The following is a 23,258-nucleotide window of genomic DNA, read 5'->3' on the forward strand; positions in this document are numbered from 1 at the left end:
TCTGAATGCCTGTTTCCCTTCCCAGATTGGGAAAGTTTTCAGCTAGGATTTGTTCAAATACATATTCTGGCCCTCTGTCCCTTTCGGCGCCCTCGGGAACCCCAATTAAACGTAGGTTTTTCTTCCTTAGAGTGTCATTTATTTGCCTTAATCTGTCTTCATGGTCCCTTAATTGATTGTCTCTTTTTTCCTCAGTTTCCCTCTTTGCCATTTACTTGTCTTCTATGTCACTCACTCGTTCTTCCACCTCGTTAACCCTCGTCGTTAGGACTTCTAGTTTGGATTGCATCTCATTCAATTGATTTTTAATTTCTGCCTGATTGGATCTAAATTCTGCAGTCATGAAGTCTCGTGAGGCCTTAATGCTTTTTTCTAGAGCCACCAGTAGCTGTAGAATAGTGCTTCTGAATTGGCTTTCTGACATTGAAGTGTAATCCAGATTTTGTAACTCTGTGGGAAAGAGGGCTGTTTCTGATTCTTTCTTTTGAAGTGAGGTTTTCCTTCTAGTCATTTTGCTCAGTGCAGAGTGGCCAGAAACAAGTTGTATTGGAACACGGGGGAGTATCACTGGTCCCTCTAGCTGGTCTTCTGGGGGAGGGGCCTGCTGCGCTGATTTTCAGGTGTTAGCACTTGGGGGAGCTGCTCTGCCCCTGCCTGCTGCAGGGCTCAGCGGGGGTTGTTTACCCCGTGGGGCCCCAGGTGGAACAGTCGCAGTTGCTATGGCAACTCTGGAAGCCTGGATTCAGCCTCCGCAGGAACTACGGGGCTCGGGGCTCTCGGTTCTCCGTCCGCAGGGCCTGGAGGCTCCGGGGCGGGGCCGCTGATCTGCTCAGCTCGGGGCAGGAGCGTCTTCGCTGTCTCGGGCCCTCCCGGCCTCTGCCTGTCCCGGGGGAGGCCGGATCCTGGGCTGTGTCCCGGCGCCCTGTGCTCCGGGGCCTGCGCTGGTGGATTCGCGCTCCCGCCCCGCAGCTCCCTCCCTGGAGCCGCTCCCGAAAAATTTCCTCAATTATATATATTATATATATATATTATATATATTATATATGTGTGTATGTATATATATACTTGTATATATATACATATATACATATATATACACATATATATACACATTTGTGACTATTTCAAAGGTGAGATCAAACAAATAAGCAGACATCCCAACAGCAAACTGTTTCTTAGGGGTTGATTTTTAAAAGGACTGACTCATTATGATCACAATAAGTATTTTTAACAGATAATTTAAATTCTGAGTCTTTTGATTTGCTATTTATCATAAGTAAGTCTGACACATATTCTTTTGCAGTGGCAATTGTAGATGTAGAAGAAAATAGTAGAAACAAACAGAAAAGTTAAGTAGTAATCACTGAAATATCAAAGTATAAGATAGGAAGGGCATAGTTATGTACCCATGAAAACATCATTTGCTTCTGTGTAACAAAGAAATGATGGAATGAATCAGTAAGTGGCAAAATAAATGGAAAAAGAAACCGTGAAATGCCTACAGAAATGTATTTATGAAATAAACTTTCTTCTTGAACAGCACACTTCTTGAACAGCATTTTTTTACACATTTCAGAACACATCTGCATTTTTTCCACCACTTCTCACACGACAAATACTCAATGAAACCAAAAGGCAAACGGAAAACTCAATAAGGCAGATTTCTACAAACTGATGGTGTCCAAGGAATTCACCCAAGGTACTTATTACATATTTAGATTCCCAGGTTCCACCTACACTTGCTGAGTCTTAGTGTCAGTAGGAAGTTTCTTGCAATTGGGCAAGATTTGCAAGCATGCAGTACATTATAAAAACATACAATAAATGTCACCCATACTGATTAACTACCCTCCTTCTTAAGAGTTGAGAAAAAAGAGGGAACAGTTCTGACTCAGTTATTTTCGATTGTTTGGTCCAATGCAGAATGGCAGAAAATGTTCAAAGTTTCTGTTTAATATCCAAATAATATACTTACTACAGTTTTCAGCTTTCCTGTTATCCCGGATCACTATTCTTTGGTTGATAGTGCTGAAGAGTGTTGTCCAATTAATGGTATGATAATAACACAGGTTGCTGTTGTCAGTAATGTAGATGTTTCCCGCACTGATTTCCTTCAGGGATTGGAATTGTAGAGAAGTGATGCCCTGTTGCTTAAGGATAAGCAAGGAGAGGCCACTAAAGAGAAGGAAGGGGGTAAATGGAACAATACTTAATATGTATATTTTAATAAATTTTTTCTTACATACATTCTTGAAGTAAAATAAGGATGTCACATTTTACTCCAAAAAGAATGATAGTAGAACATAAAAAAGAGACTGAGTCACTTAATTGTGATCTGAGTATTATTTCTCTACATGCTATATATAATGAGTTTCAAAAGGAACCATTTGACCTCCAAAAGGAGACTATTTACTTGTTAGAAGTATAAATATTAATGATATCTCTCTGTCTACATATTTACCACTGACATATCTGCTCACTATTTTTCCTACTATCCCCCCAGTCTCAGGTTCCTCAAGGATGAAATTGTGTTTTAAAACTAAATAATTATGGGATCCCTGGGTGGCTCAGTGGTTTAGCGACTGCCTTCAACCCAGGGCGTGATCCTGGAGTTCCAGGATTGAGTCCCACATTGGGCTCCCTGCATGGATCCTGCTTCTCCCTCTGCCTGTGTGTCTGCCTCTCTCTCTCTCTCTCTCTCTCTCTCTCTCTCTCTCTCTCTGTGTGTGTGTGTGTGTGTGTGTGTGTCTCTCATGAATAAATAAATAAAACCTTTTTAAAAATAAAATAAAATAAAACCAAGTAATTAGGGGAATCTGGCTGGCTCAGTTGGAGGAGCATGAGACTCTTGATCTCAGGGTCATGAGTTTAAGCCTCATGTTGAATGTCGAGGTTACTTAAATAAATAAAAACTTTAAAAAGCTAAATAATTAATGTTTATGGAATGATTATTCATCTACTAAAGTAAGACATTAATTCTACTCAATTTAATAAATTTAGACATGCTTTCAGAGGGTAAATATTACAGAGGATGACTATAGATATGCAGCTTTAATTTATACCTCAGAAGCCGAAGCATAATTGTAATAGTTGAAGAATGTATGAGTAGGGATAGGAAGCATTAAAAATTAAAGAGAAGAATGAAATTAAGCTAAAAGTTTAAAAAAAATACTCAGAAGGCTTGGACAACTGGGGAAAGCATCTCTAAAAGTTAAATAACAACTATACTGGGGAAACAAATTACCATTTCAAGGAAATTATTTTTATTTTAACATATTCTATATTTTGTAATTAAAGTCCTTTCCCATTCTCTAAAGAATCATCTGTTTCCCACATTCCAATCAACTAATGAACAATATTTCACATTTTGGATATCAAAGCTGTCCCCTTTTATTTTATTTATAAATCTAAATATACTTTGCTGCCAATACTCAGAATTTTTTCCATGTTTTTGCGTGTGTATGTGTATATATATATATGTGTGTGTGTGTGTATGTATATATACATACACATACACACATCTATGTATATACATATATACAGATTACATGATTATATATATATACACACACACATATACCTACATATATACCTATGTACATATATGCGTGTATATAAAACTCCGTACATGTGTATTTATTTGACCGAGATGTAATTCATTCTCTGAATCTGTGTTCCCATCATAACCATCTTAAGTTGTTTGTTACGATGTGAACATAATAATGTTTGACAGATTTTTAACATTTGATTCAATGGATAGTAAAATTTGGTTGCATGTAGCACTTGAATAAAGTGAATCTCTCAAATATAGTTTTTTATTGAGAACTTTTCCAATTTACAGTTTTAAACCTCTCACAAAAAAAAAAAACTCTTACAGATCTTATTTTAATAGCAAAATTCTGTGGACTTTCTGTGAAATGTTATCATGGGATATTTGATGACAATATTGATTTAAGGCATCTTTCAGATTTAAGTAGAAAAAAAGAAATCTAAATCACTTTATGTAAATCAACCTTTAACTGTTCATAAATAAGAATCTCACACAGATGAAATCTAAAATTAAGTAAAATAAAGCAATGGCTTAATAAATATTAACTCACATATTTTTATTATGTGAATTAAAATACTGATATTAGACTTTAGAACAGTGTGCTTCTGAGCCCTGATTTTTCCACCTATTATTAACCAGCATTGCATGTAGAGTGGTGGACCAAGTCCTGAAATATCAGATCCATGATTCAGGGCTCAAATGATGGCATCAGGACAAGACAAGAATTTCCTGGTAAAACAGCATTTTTAACCTATACACTTAAGCCATTATCAAGTCATCCCATGGTAGTTTTTAGTTATGATTTAAAAAGTTCAAAAAAAAAGGTTCAATTTTATGCATTTCATGCCAGCAAAACACTAATATTGCTTTAAGTGAGAGGCAGTTGAAAAATCAAATTGTTCATTCTGCATACTTTATTTATTTTGTAGCTTGCCTCCTTTAAAGAACAACCAGGGGCATTTTTCATTGGGCTTACCTTTGGAATTAAAAATGGAAACCCACTATTTCTAGATTCAGTGAGGCTGAAAAATTGACATATGTACACATGATGCTACTCTTGAAATCAGGAAGACCTGCATCTCTGAATGTATACACCCACCTATAGAGTACTCTTCCACCAATGGTCACCAGGTTGGAAAAAACACTGAAGTCGGTCATGTTTGGAGGCCATGACTGTATGTTCAAGAAACCTAAAACAGATAAGGGCAGTAGAAAAAAACCTTCAGAATCTTATCATTATCTTAATGACTGTTTTAATATTGAGTGTCCTTGAAATATGATGAATATGTCTTGAAATACAGGAAGTAAAAAAATAAAAGACACTTAATAGTCCTAATTTGAGTCATTCTATTCTATCTCACAGTTCCTCTTCCAAGATAGTGTCTTACCCCAAGCTCCTGGGCCACAATGATCAATAGATAATGAATATCAAACTAATGAGCACAAAAATCTAGGTTTCTCAAACACACAGAGTCATAGAACTATATAAAAAGATTTAAATGATCTTTAATTTTATTCTTCTAAAATCAAAAATATTTAGTCTAATTACATAAAGAGAAAAATACAGCTTTAACTTGTCTGGAAATGCTTGACCACTTTATCTCAACACTTATGACAGCACATGTCTACATTGCAGCCTAATGCATTCATGCAGATGCACAGTATTTCTCATTTAATTTTTCATTCTTTGATAGCAAATCCATATCCGATTCATGTCTATGAGTCTCCTATAAGCTACTATCTAACAGCCCTGGACATATTAAGTGCTCATTGAACATGTGCTAAATGAGTGCCACATATTATCAATGCTCAATAGTACTTCTTGTGAAAAAGTAAATAGAAAAACATGGATCAAAGATCAGTTGACACAAACACAGTAACATAAAAATGTCAAGGATATTTTATTTTATAAATTCTATGGGCTTTCAAAATGTACACAAATGCTAAGGAATAATATCCATCACTTAAAGTGACATGCATTTTCAAAACTAGTATTTGCTTTGAAAATAAGTTGCTGATTTCAATATTATGCAATATTTTCAAGAAAACACTAGAATTCATATAGTCCATAACACAACAGTTGTACTTTAAAAAATTACCCGTTATCTCTCGAACTGTGCGGAAGACATTCAGTTTCTCTGGGTCTATGGCTTCAATTGCATTGTAAGGGTCTCTAGAGAATCAAGAGATACAGCCAAATTTTAAATTAGATAAAGGAGGGAAGACATAAGAAATGTGACTATAGTTATTTCACCCAAATTGAATTTTAAGTAACAATAGAAAGATAAGCAATGTCTTGTCCAAAGATTTTATGCTACATGTGGAGGATTAAAAGGTGCTTTGAGGACATTTATGGTGACATAAAATATGAGTTCCTCAATGAAAGCTATTCTAGATCTAGAGGAATGGCCCAGTTTGACTATCCTAAAGGAACCTCCAAATATAACAAATCCATTTAAAAATAATTTTATATTACCCATAAAGATTTTTTTTTCTTAATTGGGAAGAGTATACTCTGCAAATAATAATGATGAAAACAATTGCTTTTGGGGCTCCTCGGAGCATCCTCAATTACTAAAAGCACTTACAATTTCATAAGATTGATAAAAAGAAACACATAAAATCAATTTTTCTTCTTTCCTATATCCTTATATTTATTAGTGAATTTTCATAACATTATATGAAAATTACTCTTCATAAGGATTACTTAGAATATTCTTGTTCCAATCTGGTTTATTTATATTTGCTTTTATAGCACAGGAAATATTTGCTTCCATCTTTATGAATCATAATAATATCTAAAATAAAGTCTATAATAAATTTAATAATATCCAAAAGGTATAAATTTTGGAGATTTAAAAAATACCATCTCTTATGGCGTAAATATATTTTTGCAATTAATGTTATTGATATATAGATGCCCTGTCTTTTCAAAATGAACATAAAATAACCTTTTAAAATTAAATATTTATTGAATTTTTAAGAAGTTTTCTTCTTAGGAAGATACTTTCTATGTTTAATATATTGACCATACAAAATAACTGCATACTTGCAAATAACAGCAAACATTCCTGGGTAATTCAAGCAGTATTTTCAGCTGATTAAAGGAATACATCTTTTTTTAAGTTTCATTACTTTGTTCTGGGCAAGTAAAGATCTCATATCAATGTACACCCTCCAGAGAAAAATTAAATTATATTCATTAACCACTTCTCCAAGAGAGAGCAAACTTAAGAACAATGAACTTCGGTTGTTTTAGAAGCATGTATCCATCCGTAGCAATCAACTGAGCCTTAGTCTTGCTGTGGACATCTGTTGTTTTACATGTTTGAGAACCTTCTTTTTCATTTGGGAAGTAAACAATAAGATACAATGATATGTTAGATACGGCTTTAATAGGGAGAGTATTCAGGTTGCTTTACAGCCCCCTGACAAACAGAAAGGCATACAGCTGGTCTATCTTCTAGGAATTTGAGTCTGAACCCAATGACATTAATTCATTCTTCCATTAGAACCTTGCAAACAGGGATCCCTGGGTGGCGCAGTGGTTTGGCGCCTGCCTTTGGCCCAGGGCGCGATCCTGGAGACCCGGGATCGAATCCCACATCGGGCTCCCGGTGCATGGAGCCTGCTTCTCTCTCTGCCTATGTCTCTGCCTCTCTCTCCTTCTCTCTCTGTGACTATCATAAATAAATAAAAATTCAAAAAAAAAATTCTAAAAAAAAAAAAAAAAAAAAAAAGAACCTTGCAAACACTATTAGTTCTAACAACCTTCATCTCTCAACTTGGCTCTCTCAACTTGGTTCATCTGCATATGCTTCTATACTTCCATATTACATCTTAAAAAAATAAAACAAAACAAAACAAACAACACTCTGCTTGATTAAATACTGTTTCAATCTATGAAGTGTAATTGATTCAATGTACCACTAGTTTAAGAGGGAGTGTCATAGAAGGCTTGGAGAAACACTATAAATGAGTTTCCCCATAATTCACACATAATTAATAATTTTCTCAATGTGATATGAATGTGTCTCAAAAGCTTAAAGTCTAAATTAAATGTTCTGGCAAACTTGCTCTATTTATAACTGGAGATAAATCGAACAAATAACTACTCTTTTGATTAATGTGAAGCCAAAAAATTAAGTCCTCCATGCGGGAAAAATCTTGTTGTTATCATTTTTTTAATGTGCAAAGACTTTTGTATCCAGGGAAAAAAATCTGCTCTGCAGTAGTAGAATGCGCTTTCACCATTTGTTGTTTGATGAAAAGCAGTATAGAGAACAGCTCTGGTCATATAATCAAATATCTTGGCTTTATTGAGAAACACTCAAAATTCAGGGCAAGCACACAATAATGGGGTCAGTCCAAACCTTTACTGAGAACACTTCCAAGTTGCCAGGAATGAAATGAATTCTGGACTGTTCATATGAAGCCCAATGGACCACAGAAATTTTATATACTTAATTTTAGAGATTCAGGACTCTCATAAAATAAGTTGACAGATTCCTACTTACCAACTTCAAAGTACCTGCAGGGATTTGCATCCTATAGCCACCTGAAATCCATAGTCCTTTAAAACTGAGAACGTCCCTAGCTAAATGCTGAGCCATGTGTAAGAACTTTATGTCCACCCTGTTACTGTGTTCAGTGATCCAAGATAAAGTTCAGGATAGAGAAACATATTTTTACAATTCCATTGAAATCGCTTTATTTTTCACCAAACCCATTTCTCTTTTCTATTGTATATCATCATTATATGCTTCTCTAAGTGTTTTCTTGCTTGTGTCTCATTGCAACGCAGCATGAACATGCTTATTTGGTGAGCATTTTGTTACTCTAAGTACATGATATGACTATTACCAAAAATGACAAGAGATGAAAAGTGAACATTCCTAGGGCTAACCCTAAACGCAGGTTTCCCTGTGGTTCTCACTCTAAATAAAGGAGTAAGCTTGTCTAGTCTATTTCTGGCAATGACACCACTGTATTATAAACTTAATGTGCCAATTAACTTTTTTGAGTTCTTTTATATGTTAAAATTGTAATTGACGAATTGACAGTAGGTTTACTTTTTGTAGAAACTTGTTTTTTAAAAGCATAATCTCATCTAATTATGGATTTTACCTAGTAGCTTAAAGAAATACCTTAGCTATTTTACTCAAACCATATAGTCTATGAAAAAATAGTAGAAGACTGAGGGTAATGGGCATTAAGTGAGTAAAAATGTGTCTTTAATGTACTAGAAGTTTTAGCTTATAATACTCCATGTTACATTTAAAACCTCTCCTGTATACATTGTATACATAATACACATAATGCCTATACATTTATAAGATGTCTTAGATCTACTAAATTATCTTTTTATCAATACCTCCCTAAGATCAAGAGAAAGGTTTCAGGATATTTGTTTTGTATTGGAATAAAACTGGGTATGAAAAATATCATATACCACATATATATTTGTCCTGGAAAATGCCTTCTATATTATGGTTGGGACACAATAATATTAATTATAAATGTTAGTATTAAAATATACCAGGTTGGACGCCTGGGGTGACTCAGTGGTTGAGTGTCTGCCTTCAGCTCAGGCTGTGATCCTGGCGTCCTGGGATCGAGTCCCACATCGGACTCCCTGTGTGGAGCCTGCTTCCCCCTCTGTCTGCGTCTCTGCCTCTCTCTCTCTCTCTCTCTCTCTCTCTCTCTCTGTGTGTCTCTCATGAATGAATAAAATCTTTTTTAAAATAAATAAATACATACATACATACATACATACACCAAGTTAAGTGCTATGATTAAGAAGAAATAATAATCTTATGAACTAAGGAGTATCGCTTATTATAAAGGAAATATTGCCACGCCAATAACTTTGCCTTTATTTGGTTTTCAGTTGTCTACAAAATAATGTTACACTGCATGTTGTGCTATAACTAGATATAGTCGTTGAGATTTTTATTTAGCGCTGCCTTCTCCTCCTTCTCTTTTTAAAAATTCTCTCTCTCCCTTTTGTCTCTTCCTCCCTTCCTCCCCCCGCCGTTTCCTTTTCTTTTTTTATAACATTAATGTTTTACAATATGCCAGATACTTGGGTGAGCACTAAAAAATAATTTTTGTTTTTAATCTCTACACTAACCAGAGAAGGTAGGTATTTATTATAAACCCAATTCTCGGAATATAAATAATAGTGAAAGGGAAGGGAAGGGAGAAGAAATGTGTGGGAAGTATCAGAAAGGGACACAGAACATAAAGACTCCTAACTCTGGGAAATGAACTAGGGGTAGTGGAAGGGGAGGAGGGCGGGGGGTGGGGGTGACTGGGTGACGGGCACTGGGGGGGGGCACTTGACGGAATGAGCACTGGGTGTTATTCTGTATGTTGGTAAATTGAACACCAATAAAAAATAAATTTATTAAAAAAATATATAAACCCAATTCTCAACTTTACATTGGAAGAAACTGAGCATGTGACACATGATGGAAGCCAAGAAACTCAGTAAACTTGTCTACGGTTAGAGCCTCAGATCAAACTCTAGTCTAGTTTGGATCATATTACTGAAGTAGGAACTTTAACTCTTACTTTCTGAGCTCATTTTTAAGAGAGGCTTTGTTTACCTTTCTATTTCTAATCATGTGAGTCAATTTTCTATAATTCATTTTCTCCTGAATGAATTAGTAAGCTTGTTTTCCTTGAAAGTCTAGATTAGTCTTATACTTTGTAATGATTCTTCTCATACATTTGTGACTATAAGGTGTCTATTGTGCAATATATTCTTATGTCTGGACATTACTGATTCCCTTTTCTTACATTCTGTTTATTAATATTCCCCTATTCTGGATGTTAGATGATTCATTTTATGCAAAACCACTTTACAATTAGTATAAATCTAGGCTTTTGATAAATATGCTCCATAAGGAACTAAGATTATAATAACAATGTTGAAGTATATTAGGTTGTCTTTGTCAAATTTCCCCACGCATGTTTTACCTACAACAGTAACCATCCCTGGGTTGCTTTTGTTGGTTCGTAATCCTGCAAGTATCACAGAATTCTTGTGGTGGTTCTCCATGGGGTCAATATTTCCCCCAAAAAAGGGAAGTTGGGACATGTGTAGAGGCGTATCAGTTGTAACAGAGATTGGGGGACATTATAGACTTTTAGTAATAACCCCCAGACAAGGAAATTAAATGTCTTTCACAGCAAAGGTTTGCTTCATGTCTTGAGCAACCTTAAAATGTCCCACCCAATTAAGGACTCATGTACACAAACTTCATAGTTGTTTATACCATGACTGTGTGTAATTCTGTAATCATGTCGCCTCTATTTGAATGGTATTTATTTCTGTCTTCCTCTTGTCATATAACAATGTCTGTTACTTATTTCCTATTCTAGTGGTCAGCTGTTCCTCTGCTCTTTATTTCCCCATACTTCTCGTGCAGAATGACTTCTAATATTATTTCTCATACAAACCTTAATTATAAGTAGAAGCTAAGCATTTTCCCATCAATGCATACTTTATTATACATTACTTTTCTTGCATTTTTTCTTTAAATCACAATTAGAGAATTAGAACCACTTCATAAAATTATATAGATAGGTAGGTTATATTATCTATGATTTTTATTTCCAAATTCAAAAATAAGTAGGAATACACTTAATATATAAAAGATGGATGTTGGGTCTGATTAGTATGAAAACAATTTCCCTAATGCAATTTATGAGACTATGTTTTCCAATCTTTCCCCACATTGATGGACTTGAGGCCAATTCCTTCATTATACGTGTGTGGAAGCAGACAATGCGAATTAACTAGGTGTGTCTTCTTATTTCTCAGAAGATTCTGTTAACATAATAGGATCTTTCATTCATTGTGGTATTAGGTTTTGAAAATAGTTACAATGTGGATATATTGTTTTAGTAAATGTCATATATGCATTCAATTATGCATATGACCTAAAGATTTACCCAGGTCACCTACCCAGTGGGCCAAGGAGGTGAGGACGGCAATGTAAATGGATTCAGAGGGTTAGTAGCAACTCAGGTAAATCTGGTTTGTCCTATCTCAAAATGGCTAAGACCACCCATCTCCAACAGATTGTTGCCGTGTAGGAGTATGTGCTAAGAGTAACCAATTCACCATGTTATTAAAGAGAATTTAGAAACCTTAACCACATATATATATATTTTAAACATTGCTTGGGCTGAATATAACATATATGGGGCAGAAAGTGTGTACACACCATTACAGTATCTGGCATGAACCCATATTAAAAGCTACATTTTAAAGTAAAGAAATGCTTTATGCAATTTATTTGTATGGAAAGAAACACTTTGTTCTATTTCTCTTGCTGTTCCTATTTGGACATATTTATTCATAATGTGTTAAATTATTTTGCTTCTAGAAATGATTTGATATATGTTTAGAGTTAAGATTTTGAACTGAAATATGTGAGTAATATTCTTTATCTGTAGCCTGTAGCACTAATATCTAGGGATTAAGAGTAATACAGATAAATAGATAAAATATAAAGTAAAAATATTGACATCTTTATTACAATTGAAAGCATACAAACTTAGTTGTTTTCCCAGTTAAAACCAGCAGGTGGTTCTGTAATGAAGAAACCCGGAAAAATGTTAACAATTTTTATTGCTAAAATGAAATTCATTTACTAGATCTCCTGTACTAGTATTAATTTCCTAACCTAAGAGAAAGAGAAGAAGATACATCAGGGCAAAAAGAATTTCTGAAAGCTCAAGAGAATTTCAACTTACTGATTTGTTTTCTACGAGATGCATTTTAAAAGGAACATTAATTTATGTTGTCCTGAACTAATCAGTTAGGAATTTCAATGAAATTCCTCACTTCACTCATTGACATGGTTTCCCTAAACATATCTAAAAATGTATCAATCTTTCTGAAATCTGTGGATTTGAGAATATCCTATAAATATATTTTAGTTTATATATAAATTTATATTGCCAAATCTAAGTAGTTACTAAACTCATAGTCTATGTATCTTAAAACTGTGGTTGCTACTTTCACTGCTGATAAAATCTGACATTTTATTTTGTTGGAGAAGAGCATTAATGTAGGGCAGAACTCATCTGGCACAAAACGAATCAAACAGACAAAGCTAAAGAATCTCTTAAGGTTTGTCTACACTTTGTAAAATAATTTTCTACAAAAATTTAATACTGACCCATGAATACCAGTGACAAGGAAGATCAAATTCCCATTGATTTTGGTGCAGTTTATGAATTTGTCAATGTTACTGGAATCCACAGTCTGAGCCGACATCAATGATCCTGTGCCGATGCCATCACAAGCTGTAGAAACAAGACTCACAGTCAAGGAGTTGAGAAACTTTGTGTTCAGTCAATAGATCTATTGCATTTTTATTGTAAAATAAGAGTATTTTTTCATTATAAAATGAAAAAAGTTCATCATAAGAAATAAATTGTTTTCCAACAAATAAAATAATAATTTATTCATGTAACATTAATTGCTGGGCCTGCTATAAAACATTGCCCCTGCATTATAGTCTAGTGACCATGACATAAGAATCATATCTTATATCAAGTCCCAGGATACCCACACAACACAGGCGTAACTAAAACAAAATTTTTATCAGTACTTGCCTTTGCCACATTAAATCAACTATTTTCTCATCCACCCTAAGATATCATTTTTATTACTTTTAAATCCTGATCACTTAAGTAAAATAATTTATACAAACTGGTTTTAAAAACACTGGTCTAATTAACCATGTATATTAGCGTACTAATGATGTAGGTTTTAACCAGAATCAAGAGCCCTTTAAGGATTTAGACTTAAATTCTTCTTTTTAAGATTTTATTTATTTATTTGAGGGGGAGAGAGAGAGAACACAAGCAAGGGAGGGTAGAGGGAGAGGAAGAGGGAGAAGCAGACCCCCAGCTAAGCACAGGCACAATGTGGGGCTCAATCTTAGGACCCCTGAGCCCTAACTGGCTGAGCCACCCAAGCGTCCTACACTTAAATTCTTAAATTGACTATTACCTGTACTTTCTGAAGGCTCTACTTAAAAACAAAACAAGCAAGATAAAGAGTGTAGGGTGGGGGGGAGAGAGACAAGAGGGAAGAGAAAGAGAATGTAGTCTAAAAGTAAGTCTGAAGTTTGCCCTTTTTAAAGGCCATCTTTGGGGCACCTGGGTGGTTCAGTCCTTAAAGGTCTGTTCAGCTCAGGTCATGATCCCTGAGCCCTGGGATGAGCGTTGCCTCAGGCTCCTTCTCAGCAGGAAGTCGGTTTCTCCCTCCCTATCTGCTGTTCCCCCTGCTTGTGAGCCTGCTCTCTCTCAAATAAATACTTTTTTAAGGCAATCTTTGATACTTTGGAAGGCTTACTATCTTTCAGAAAATTTGGACTGTACTTACATCCTGTTTAGTTTCATTCGAGTGAGGAATTTGAACACCATAGCTAGAAGAGATTTCTTTCTCCACTAAAAGTCTGTAACAGGAATTATCTGCAAGATTTATTTAATACTTACGGTAATTTCCTTGTTATTTTACATATTTAATCTTTCAAAATGGTTCTGAAGACCCGGAGGTTTAAGTATCGTGTTATTTGTCTCTTTGTATCCCTTCATATACATAGCAGATCATTAAGCCTACAGTGGCAAGTAATTAATATGGGTTCTTGGTGCTAAAATAATCAAGCAATCCCTTGTTGTGTGCATAACTTCTAAGATTAGCTACATATAGAATAAAATGGAACTTCTTTCCTGAGTTTCTATCAAAGCTAACTCCCAGTTTAACCTGGATCATTTAGCATACATTATTCGAAATCAATAATATACATTGTTAAGACAGTTGATACTTCATGAGATTATTCAAAGTCATGGAAAAGTATGTACATGTAAGAGAGGTGAACTTAGCCAGTCTTTTAAAGAATAAATGGAAAAACCTTGGAGTAGGTCCCTCTTCTAGCCAAAGTAATCTCCGCTATCACTCACCTTTTGGGCAAATATCAGTGCAAGGTTTACACATTTTAATCCCATTTTCTTCTACTTCCATCTTGGAACTAGGGCAGGCACGCACACAAGAACTGGAATCCACCACAAAGTTATCTGATTAAAAAAAGAAACAGTAAAATTAGCAACAATGCTGATGTTTAGCAAACAAGTTTAAAACAAAGTACTTTAGGGCTTAACAATGTTTAGCATCATTGATAGTATACATGTCTCTTTCCCTAAAATATCCCAGTTTAAATATCTCAACTTGAAATAGAATCTATGAAAATCCACATTCAAATCCAAGGGCAGCATGTGTTAACAACAGTTAGTACTTGCTTGACTACTGCTCCACATCCTGAATTGCCCCCAAGATAGAGTGAATTTCTTTTATAGACTTAGGAAACTACATGACATTTAGTTTGTGTTTTTCAATAGTTCCACTTCATTTCATGTCATGATGCAAGTCTGAAGTCTAAAAATACTTCAAGTTACATGAAGCACAAATGAAGCTGAAGTTGAAGTGCCTTGGATCAAGAGAGTGTACTTCATATCCAGGAGGAAATGTTCAAAATGTGTTCTATCCTTCAATGGAATGCCATAGAAACTGTTCTATAGTTTTATATGAAAAAACAAAATGGAATTTGAAAGGCAGCACTTTAGGAAAGGTATACTAAATAAACCAGGAACGTCTGATTACCTATTATGTTGGTGAAATGTTTAGGGCTCCAGTGATCTGAAATATGCCAGGACATTGCCTCCGACCCCACCCCACACCCCTGCCAAAAAAAACAAAACAAAACAAAACAAAAAAACAATAACAAATTATTGCATTTAGAGCCTCCCACAGTAAAGGGAAAACACAATACCTGCTAGGCCACTTTATATTTTAAAGGCAGTATCCTTCCATGTGTAGGCATGCTGCTTCTAGCCTAATATATTCAGTGGTATGGAAGGCATCTGACTTTGAAGGGGGCTCAGATCAGGAAAGGCAAACGGTGTAGGTCTAGTCTGGGATGCAAGCATTTCTGATACATAAAATCCAAGAGGTGGGGTGACTGGGTGTTTAGTTGGTTAAGTCTCTGACTCTTGGTTTCACCTCAGCTCATGATCTTGGGGTTGTGGGATCAAGCCCTGGGTCAGACTACGTACACACTCAGCATGAAGTCTGCTTAAGATTCATGCCTCCTCATTCTCCCTTCTCCCTCTGCTCCTCCCCTGCTTGCTCTCTCTCTCTCTCTCTCTCTCTCTCTCTCTGTGTCTCTCTCACACATACACACATACACACACACACACACACACACAAACAAACAAACAAATCCAAGAGGCTATATGATATTAGGAATGTCTGTGGTGGAAAATATGCTGTATGGAGTTATGGCAAATCCCAGCTGGAAAATCATATCAGAGACTTCTAGGATTCTAGAGCTAAGCCATGGCATCTGTAGCACAGAATTTTACACCATTTAATAAACAGCTCCTCATATGCTTCTGGGTCCTGGTAGAAAGAGAGTGCCTAACCATGGGTCATTGATCGACCTTATATTAGAACTGCCCATCATAACTCAGCTTTTATTAGAACCATGATGTCATAATGTTGGGCAGGTCCAACAGGAATCCATTCTAAGACAGAAGCAGTGCATTTAGGATTGGATATGAGTCAGAGCAGAAGAACAAGTAAATTGCATAAGCAGGTGGCCCAGACTCCTTGTGCTGGCTCATGAGATTGAGCTCATACCGACGGCTGCATGGGGACCAAGAGAAGGCACCTGTGACAAGCTAAGGGAGGGAGGACAAAAACAAAGTACTAAGTTTGGTATGTGGGTGCAAGCAGCTCAAAATGAACGGCAGCTGCCCTGCAGCCTCACTCAGGAGGAGACTTGAAAGACAGTGGCAAGGAAAAAAATCCTACCAGTGGGCATGGTTCTGGGTAGTTCAAATGGTTGTTTACTTTGTATGGAAGTGACCTGAGCTTAGAATCAATATGGATTCATGAGCAGGGGCTGGCCCGGGGAGAAAAAATATTGGAAAATCTGGGATTGAAGGGAATCTGGGGTAAAGGGATGCATATGGATCCATGGGGGTGGGCGAGGTGTGATCTTTATATTTCCAGTTATCCACCAGAGGGCATCCACCACCAAAAAAGGTACATTGTTGCGACTGCATCACAGCCTGTTCCTTTCCTTTTCTTCCTCCTCCTGTGTTCATTTTGAGAATATTCCTCTTTAACAACCTAATCTCTGTCTGAAGGGAACCCAACCTGCAACAAGTGAATATACTGTGTATTATACAACCACCTTTCTGCAAGGCCTTCAGGAATACCCCATATTTAAACACTTCTACATTTTCCCAGCAATATATGCCAAGTGACGTAAATACAAATTATAAATACCCTCATATCAGCTAGGTTCAGATTTTGCAGCCAAATGAGTTTCGAAACCTATTTGTCTGGAGTTTTTTGATTTCAGAATTCTAGGTTAAGGATTGTAGAGCAGTATTTAGAAGCTAAATATCTTTGTTTTTCCAAGATAGTTACAGTTTAGCCAACCATGCATTAGAAGCAGGGCCCTTCAAATATTTGAAATTTACATAGATAAATCCTGAAGCGCTTTAAATTAGTCCAGTAATTTGATTGGCCTAAACTATTTCAAGAAAGGAAATTTAGGAGTTACCATATCTAAGGAAACTGGTATGTAATTTCACAAAATAGTTCGTGTTTAGCCACACTTGCCACAAGTTAGGTGTTGAAAGCGTGTATGCACAATTATTCTTTTAACCAACATAAAAAAATTAATAATAATGACTAGAATTGCCATTGTTTTCGAAGACTTGTTTTTATATACTATCCCTCTGATTCTTATTCCCCATCCCTTTGATCACTATAATAACTCCAGGAAAGAGAGAAGAGAGCTGTGATTGTTACCAGCCACATCTTAAAGAGGAGGATACAGCAAACTAAATAGTTTATTTAAAATCACATGAGTAATAAATGGGCAAAGCCAGAACCCATAGCCACTCTAAACCCACGTCCTTTATATTTCATATTTAATCACAGATACAAAGTAAAGAAAATCATAATAATGGTATGTTGTAGTTTGTAAGACTTTTTTCTTTTAAATGAGCATATGGACAAATGTAGTAGGGTTTTGTGGGGTTTTTTGTCTTGTTTGTTTTGTTTTGTTTTCAGTTTTTCCAATAGGTAAAACAATGAAAGAATAATGTCCCATCACTCTTTCCAAGCAAAGAAACTGACTGCTGTACATATGTAGACATATACTGAATTCTTGATGAAAGCTAAACTGGTCACTTTGAATCCCTAGGATGAGTTGTCAGTTTTGCAAAGACCTCTGAACATGCCCTTCAAATCTATTATTATTTAAGATTAGATTTGATATCAAAACTACAATGCTATAAAGTCTATTATAAATAAGTAATCAGAAACAATATTAGGTAGAAATTCATTGTGATTGCAAGCAGACCTCATTCACTACAAAACTTGCTCCCACATAACTAATCACTTTTCTGAGAAACAGCATCATGTACAAAAACACTGAGGTATAGTGAAAATAGTAAGTTTAGAAGACAATGACACTACACTCTAACCTCAAACATGCCTCTCCTTTGCTGAGACTTTGGACTAATCACTTTAATTTTTTGAATTTTAATTTATTTGTGAAATGGTAGCAATAGTACCTATATCCAAGTAAATCACAATATTGTTGTTAAGTTTTAAATTATAATAAATGTACACGATTTTTTTTTGTTTTTAAATGATGATCTACTTAATTTGGTTATTTTTAACTTGTTACTTACGTGGGCATTTCTTGACACAAAATGCTCCATATGTATACTTTGCATTGAAGTTATGCTCCAGTTGAAAGGTGGTTGGATTATAGACAAAAGTTTGAGGACACTGAGTAACACATGCTCCACTGTCATTGAAATTCATGCAGGCCTGCAACATAGCAAATATTAATTTCATTTAAGAATAACCTTCATAGGGCATCTGGGTGGGTTAGTGGTTGAGCATCTGCCTTTGGCTCAGGTCATGATCGCAGGGTCCTAGGATCGAGTCCCATATCAGGCTCCTTTACAGGGAGCCTCCTTCTCCCTCTGCCTATGTCTCTGCTTCTCTCTGTGTGTCTCTCATGAATAAAAGGATAAAATCTTAAAAAAAAAAATAACCTTTATAATACTTGTTAAAGGAACACTGTTGTAACAGCTTTGTGAAAAGGATGTGTTCTTTACTTATAATGTTTATATTTATATATATATGTATGTGTGTTCTAATATTTCAAAAAAATATATAAAATGTGACAGCTTTATAGTTAATTAAGTACTACTCATTGTTAGGTTCACAGTTGCACTAAACTTCTCAAACTTACAAAACTGTTTTTCCAATGTCAATGAATACATAATCTATACAAAGATATTGATGTTCAAGTCACCCAGTAATCTCCAAACTAATAATTGGTTTATTAAATTATTAAAATTAACTAAGAGTGGGGACACCTGGGTGGCTCAGCAGTTGATGGTCTGCCTTCAGCTCAGGGCATGATCCCGAGGTCTGGGGATCAAGTCCCGCATCGGGCTCACTGTACGGACCCTGCTTCTCCCTCTGCCTGTGTCTCTGTCTCTGCCTCTCTCTGTGTCTCTCATGAATAAATAAATTCAATCTTTAAAAATATATAAAATTAAATTAACTAATAGTAAAAAATCTTTTCAACTCACACTATTCAAAGGGTTTGTGGTGAGTCTCAGTGCTTGACACTGACAACAGACTCCCCAATTCTCTGTAGACTTTCCTTAAAGCTTTGTTTGCAAAACCCCAGTGCAGTAAGTGACACAGTAAGCATATTCATCACCATGGTATAGTGAGAAGATAGCGTGATAGTCATTGAAACTGGACTTGGAGAAAATGCTCAGGCAGGTGACTAGTCAAGTGTAAATATAGAATATGTAATGCCAAGATGAAGAGAAGCAGCCTATACTTAGCCCATAATTAAATAATGTGCTGCCATTTCCTATGTGGTCTTTTTCATAATGCCATACCATTTAGTGAAAGTCATCAAGTTCAAATAAAACAATTTGTTTCTTCTGACTCTTATATTTGTATTGAGACCTCAATTTGTTAATAGATTCAAAGGCACTTGAGAAGAATCAAAAAACAATTTTACCACATGAGACATATTTGATATAAAAATAGAATATATATATATAAATACACAAAAGCATGGTTTTCAAAAAAGGTGATGAACTAATTCTCTTAATTAAACAACTTAAACCTTCAGAGGAATAATTGAGACTTTGGAAGGTAAGCTAATACACACTCAAGCTATATTTCATATTTCATCATAAATTGTATGTATGGTTATTAATAAATACTAATTCATTCTGTTTCCTCAAAACATTTTCTTCATCAATTGTTGTTTTAGCAAGCACTTTATCACCAACATGACAATTCCCTGATGATGGTCTACTAGATGCATAATCAGAATGAGACTCACTCATGATACATTATTCACTAAGATGACATTTTCCAGGAAGAATCTATTAAAAAGCAATCTACAAAACTCAGTAAGTTTTAATTTATGGCTATAAAACTTCATGTGTCCTCATAATTGCTTTACGAACATACTTTATGCAGTGTCGTGCACGGATTGCTTGGCAACAAAGGGACATAAACTAAAGGAATCAAATTTACCTTCCAAACACAATGTGAAATTTACCTTCCAAACAGAATGTGAAATAATGTAACTTACACCAAGGCCTCGGTCTGTCGTTCTTGAACATTCTGTACCAAATGCCATAGTGGAGTCATTGGACCGTTCCATAAAAGTAATGAAATGAGAATTCTGAGACTCACCCGGCACGCTGCTTATGATGATAATGGAACCATGAAAACAAATGCAATGAAAACCTTCTAAGTGAAAGTTATGGCTATTGTTGGTGTTTCTTGTTGTTACTGGTTTGGGCTTCTTAACACACTACCTGCTTAGCGTCCTGCACATCAAGCATTATCCTGTGTTGGCTGATAGGCAAAGGACCTCAGGTCCTGCTAAGCCTCTTCCTGAAATTTTTAACGTTTCTTCACTTCCTCCTCTCTACTCACTTCCTCAATATATACTTTTGTTTCACTATAGGATTAGGGTCGACAAGTTAAGTTTCTTGTGACATTAAGAAAATATTATCTATATCATAAGAGCTTTAATTCATGTTTTGCTTATTTTCAGAGTTGTCAATATGAAAAAAAAATCAATTCTAAATATATATGTGTGTATTCTCTGGATATTGGAAAATTTAAAAAATGAAGTTCTGTTGTCAGCAAAACAATTTATTTTATGATTTTTTTAGCTTAAAATGAAAATAACGTCAGTATATGAGATTGTGTTAACTATAGCTCACAGAACTGTATTCAAAAAAAAAAAAACAAAACAGAAAGAACTATATTGGGGATACTAAAATGTAATTAAAACATGTCCCCAACAAGCTATAAATGTTAATTTTAAGGAAAGAAAAGTGGCCCTTTCTAAAATAAAATACACAGATTAGCATATAAATTGCTTTAAGCAATTTGTAAATCTTATAAATTATGAATAATATTAACTTGTAAACAAAAAAACTGGGAAATAGTTAAATTCATGAATTTATGAAATGTATAGCTATGATCTTAAAATTTAAATTTAAAAAAAAATTCAAGAACTCCCACTCAGAAAACTCAATGATACAACAACATATAAACAGGTAATCAATGTATATTTTGGAAACATGCTTTTAGCTTTTAAAAAGATATCTCAATGTGTTCCTCTTCACATTCTCTAATAAATCTCACCTGTAATATAAACTACATCTGAAAGACACAATTCATTTAGTAGAACAGAACAATCCTAGTTAATCAATAGCCACCCAGTGAGGGAATCAATTATAGGAAAGCAGAGCCTCTTTCTTAATCCTAAAATGGTTAAATTTGATCTTGTTTTAATAAGACTCAATGTGCCTGAGTCCAAGCAGGAAGGAGGGAGATGGGGAAGGTAGAAGGGAAGCTCCAAGACTTACAAAGCAGTCTGTGTCCTTAGGTCCTGAGCAGCCCCCAGCACATTCTCTATGACAGCAGTCACTGACATAGGGCCCATAGCACCTGCCATCACACTGTTCTGCACACACCGTCCTTGTCACTGTGGAAGACAGAGAGCGGACCCTGATCAAAGTCAGCCACCAAGAAAAACTCCTAAGGTGCTTTGAGTAGCTGAGAAAAGCTGAGCTTTCGGGTCACAACATTCAACCCACCATTGACTCAACACGATGACTCAATACAGCTAACAATTTGCCGAATGAAGCTTGCAACAGGTCAAAATCACTGTACAGAAGCCTTCCAAATGATACAAACATTTTTTTTTTATTTTCTTTCTTGTTCCAGCAAACACTGTGTTTTACAAAACCACCATACAACTTAGAAGGAAAGAATCAAATTTGAAATAATTGAATGAGGTATTTTGGCAGGTTGCAAAAGATGGAGTCAGCTGTGAAGTCAATTCACAAATGTACACAGTAAGGTTTTATGACAGAAGATATCCGCAGAAATAACCTAAGCTGTTTAGTGGTCAATGCAAAAAGGAGAAATATAGACTACTACATGATTCGCATTATATTTTACACAATTCATATCAAGTAGAGAGATAAATATAGATACAGAAAATTGGTCAGTAGTAGCATAACTTTGTTTTCTTGAGATTTAAGTGAAATTTCTACCAAGTTTCTTGTGTAAAGAACAGAGCAACATCCTCAAAAAAAAGAAGGGAGGAAGGGAGGGAGGGAGGGAGGAAGGAAGGAAGGAGGGAGGGAGGGAAGGAAGGAAGGAAGGAAGGAAGGAAGGAAGGAAGGAAGGAAGGAAGGAAGGAAGAAGAAGGAAGGAGAGAGACACATTCATAGTAGACACAACACAAGTTTCCATTGGTCTTATCCTATCCTTTGATCCAAGTTGACAGCACACTACTAGGATATGCTTTAATAAAAATCGATGCCATAGGCTGGAGCATCAAAATTATAGCACTGAAGGACACTTATCTCACTTATTCCAAAGAGATACATTTAAAGCACTTAGAGAAATGCATGTCACAGAACATGTACAGCACATCACATCTTCGCTTCTGTATTTCCACTTCAATCTGGTTTCCTTAGATCTTTCTGATTAGTTCCTTAAAGCCTCCTTCACTGCTACTACAGCAAGACTCTGCCCTTTAAACAACAATGTTCCCCAGAGCTGGTCTTGACAATTTTCTTTGGGTTACAGGCTCATTCCTGGATGAAATCATTCATACCACCTACAGGCAGATGACATCAGATCCAAATCTGAAGTTTCTATTGAGCAGCAACATGTATTATTACCAGCTGCCTACAGAAGACCCCATTTAGATGTCCCAAGATGTATATTATGAATGTGACTCACTTTCCCACCTCTACCAATAGAGCACATCTCCCTCTTCCGTACCCTTCTTGCAGTTATTGGTAGCACCATCCATTCAGTAGCTTGGCTAAAAATTGGGGACACATTTTCTATTTCTCCTTTTCCCTCACCCTCGCTTCTCATACCTAACAAAATTATCAAATAAAATTACCAAGGAAGGGACGCTGGGTGGCTCAGCAGTTGAGCATCTGCCTTTGGCTCAGGGCCTAATCCTGGAGTCCCAGGATCGAGTCCCACGTCAGGCTCTCTGCATGGAGT

At 35.6% G+C, this 23,258-nt stretch overlaps 1 protein-coding gene across 1 annotated transcript in view; it reads right to left on the reverse strand.

Annotated features, from left to right (window-relative positions):
• ERBB4 (erb-b2 receptor tyrosine kinase 4) overlaps window positions 1-23,258 on the reverse strand; it is a 1,090,474-nt gene that overhangs the window by 271,935 nt on the left and 795,281 nt on the right. Inside the window, exons 6-12 of the mRNA XM_055345632.1 lie at window positions 21,593-21,711; window positions 18,350-18,491; window positions 14,540-14,653; window positions 12,748-12,874; window positions 5,650-5,723; window positions 4,650-4,740; window positions 1,976-2,175 (exon numbers count right to left, since the gene is read on the reverse strand). Coding sequence (XP_055201607.1) covers window positions 1,976-2,175; window positions 4,650-4,740; window positions 5,650-5,723; window positions 12,748-12,874; window positions 14,540-14,653; window positions 18,350-18,491; window positions 21,593-21,711 — 867 coding nt within the window. The remainder of the gene's footprint in view (window positions 1-1,975; window positions 2,176-4,649; window positions 4,741-5,649; window positions 5,724-12,747; window positions 12,875-14,539; window positions 14,654-18,349; window positions 18,492-21,592; window positions 21,712-23,258) is intronic.

This window comes from Nyctereutes procyonoides, unplaced genomic scaffold (assembly GCF_905146905.1).
Source record: "Nyctereutes procyonoides isolate TBG_1078 unplaced genomic scaffold, NYPRO_anot_genome, whole genome shotgun sequence".
Lineage (NCBI taxonomy): Eukaryota > Metazoa > Chordata > Mammalia > Carnivora > Canidae > Nyctereutes > Nyctereutes procyonoides.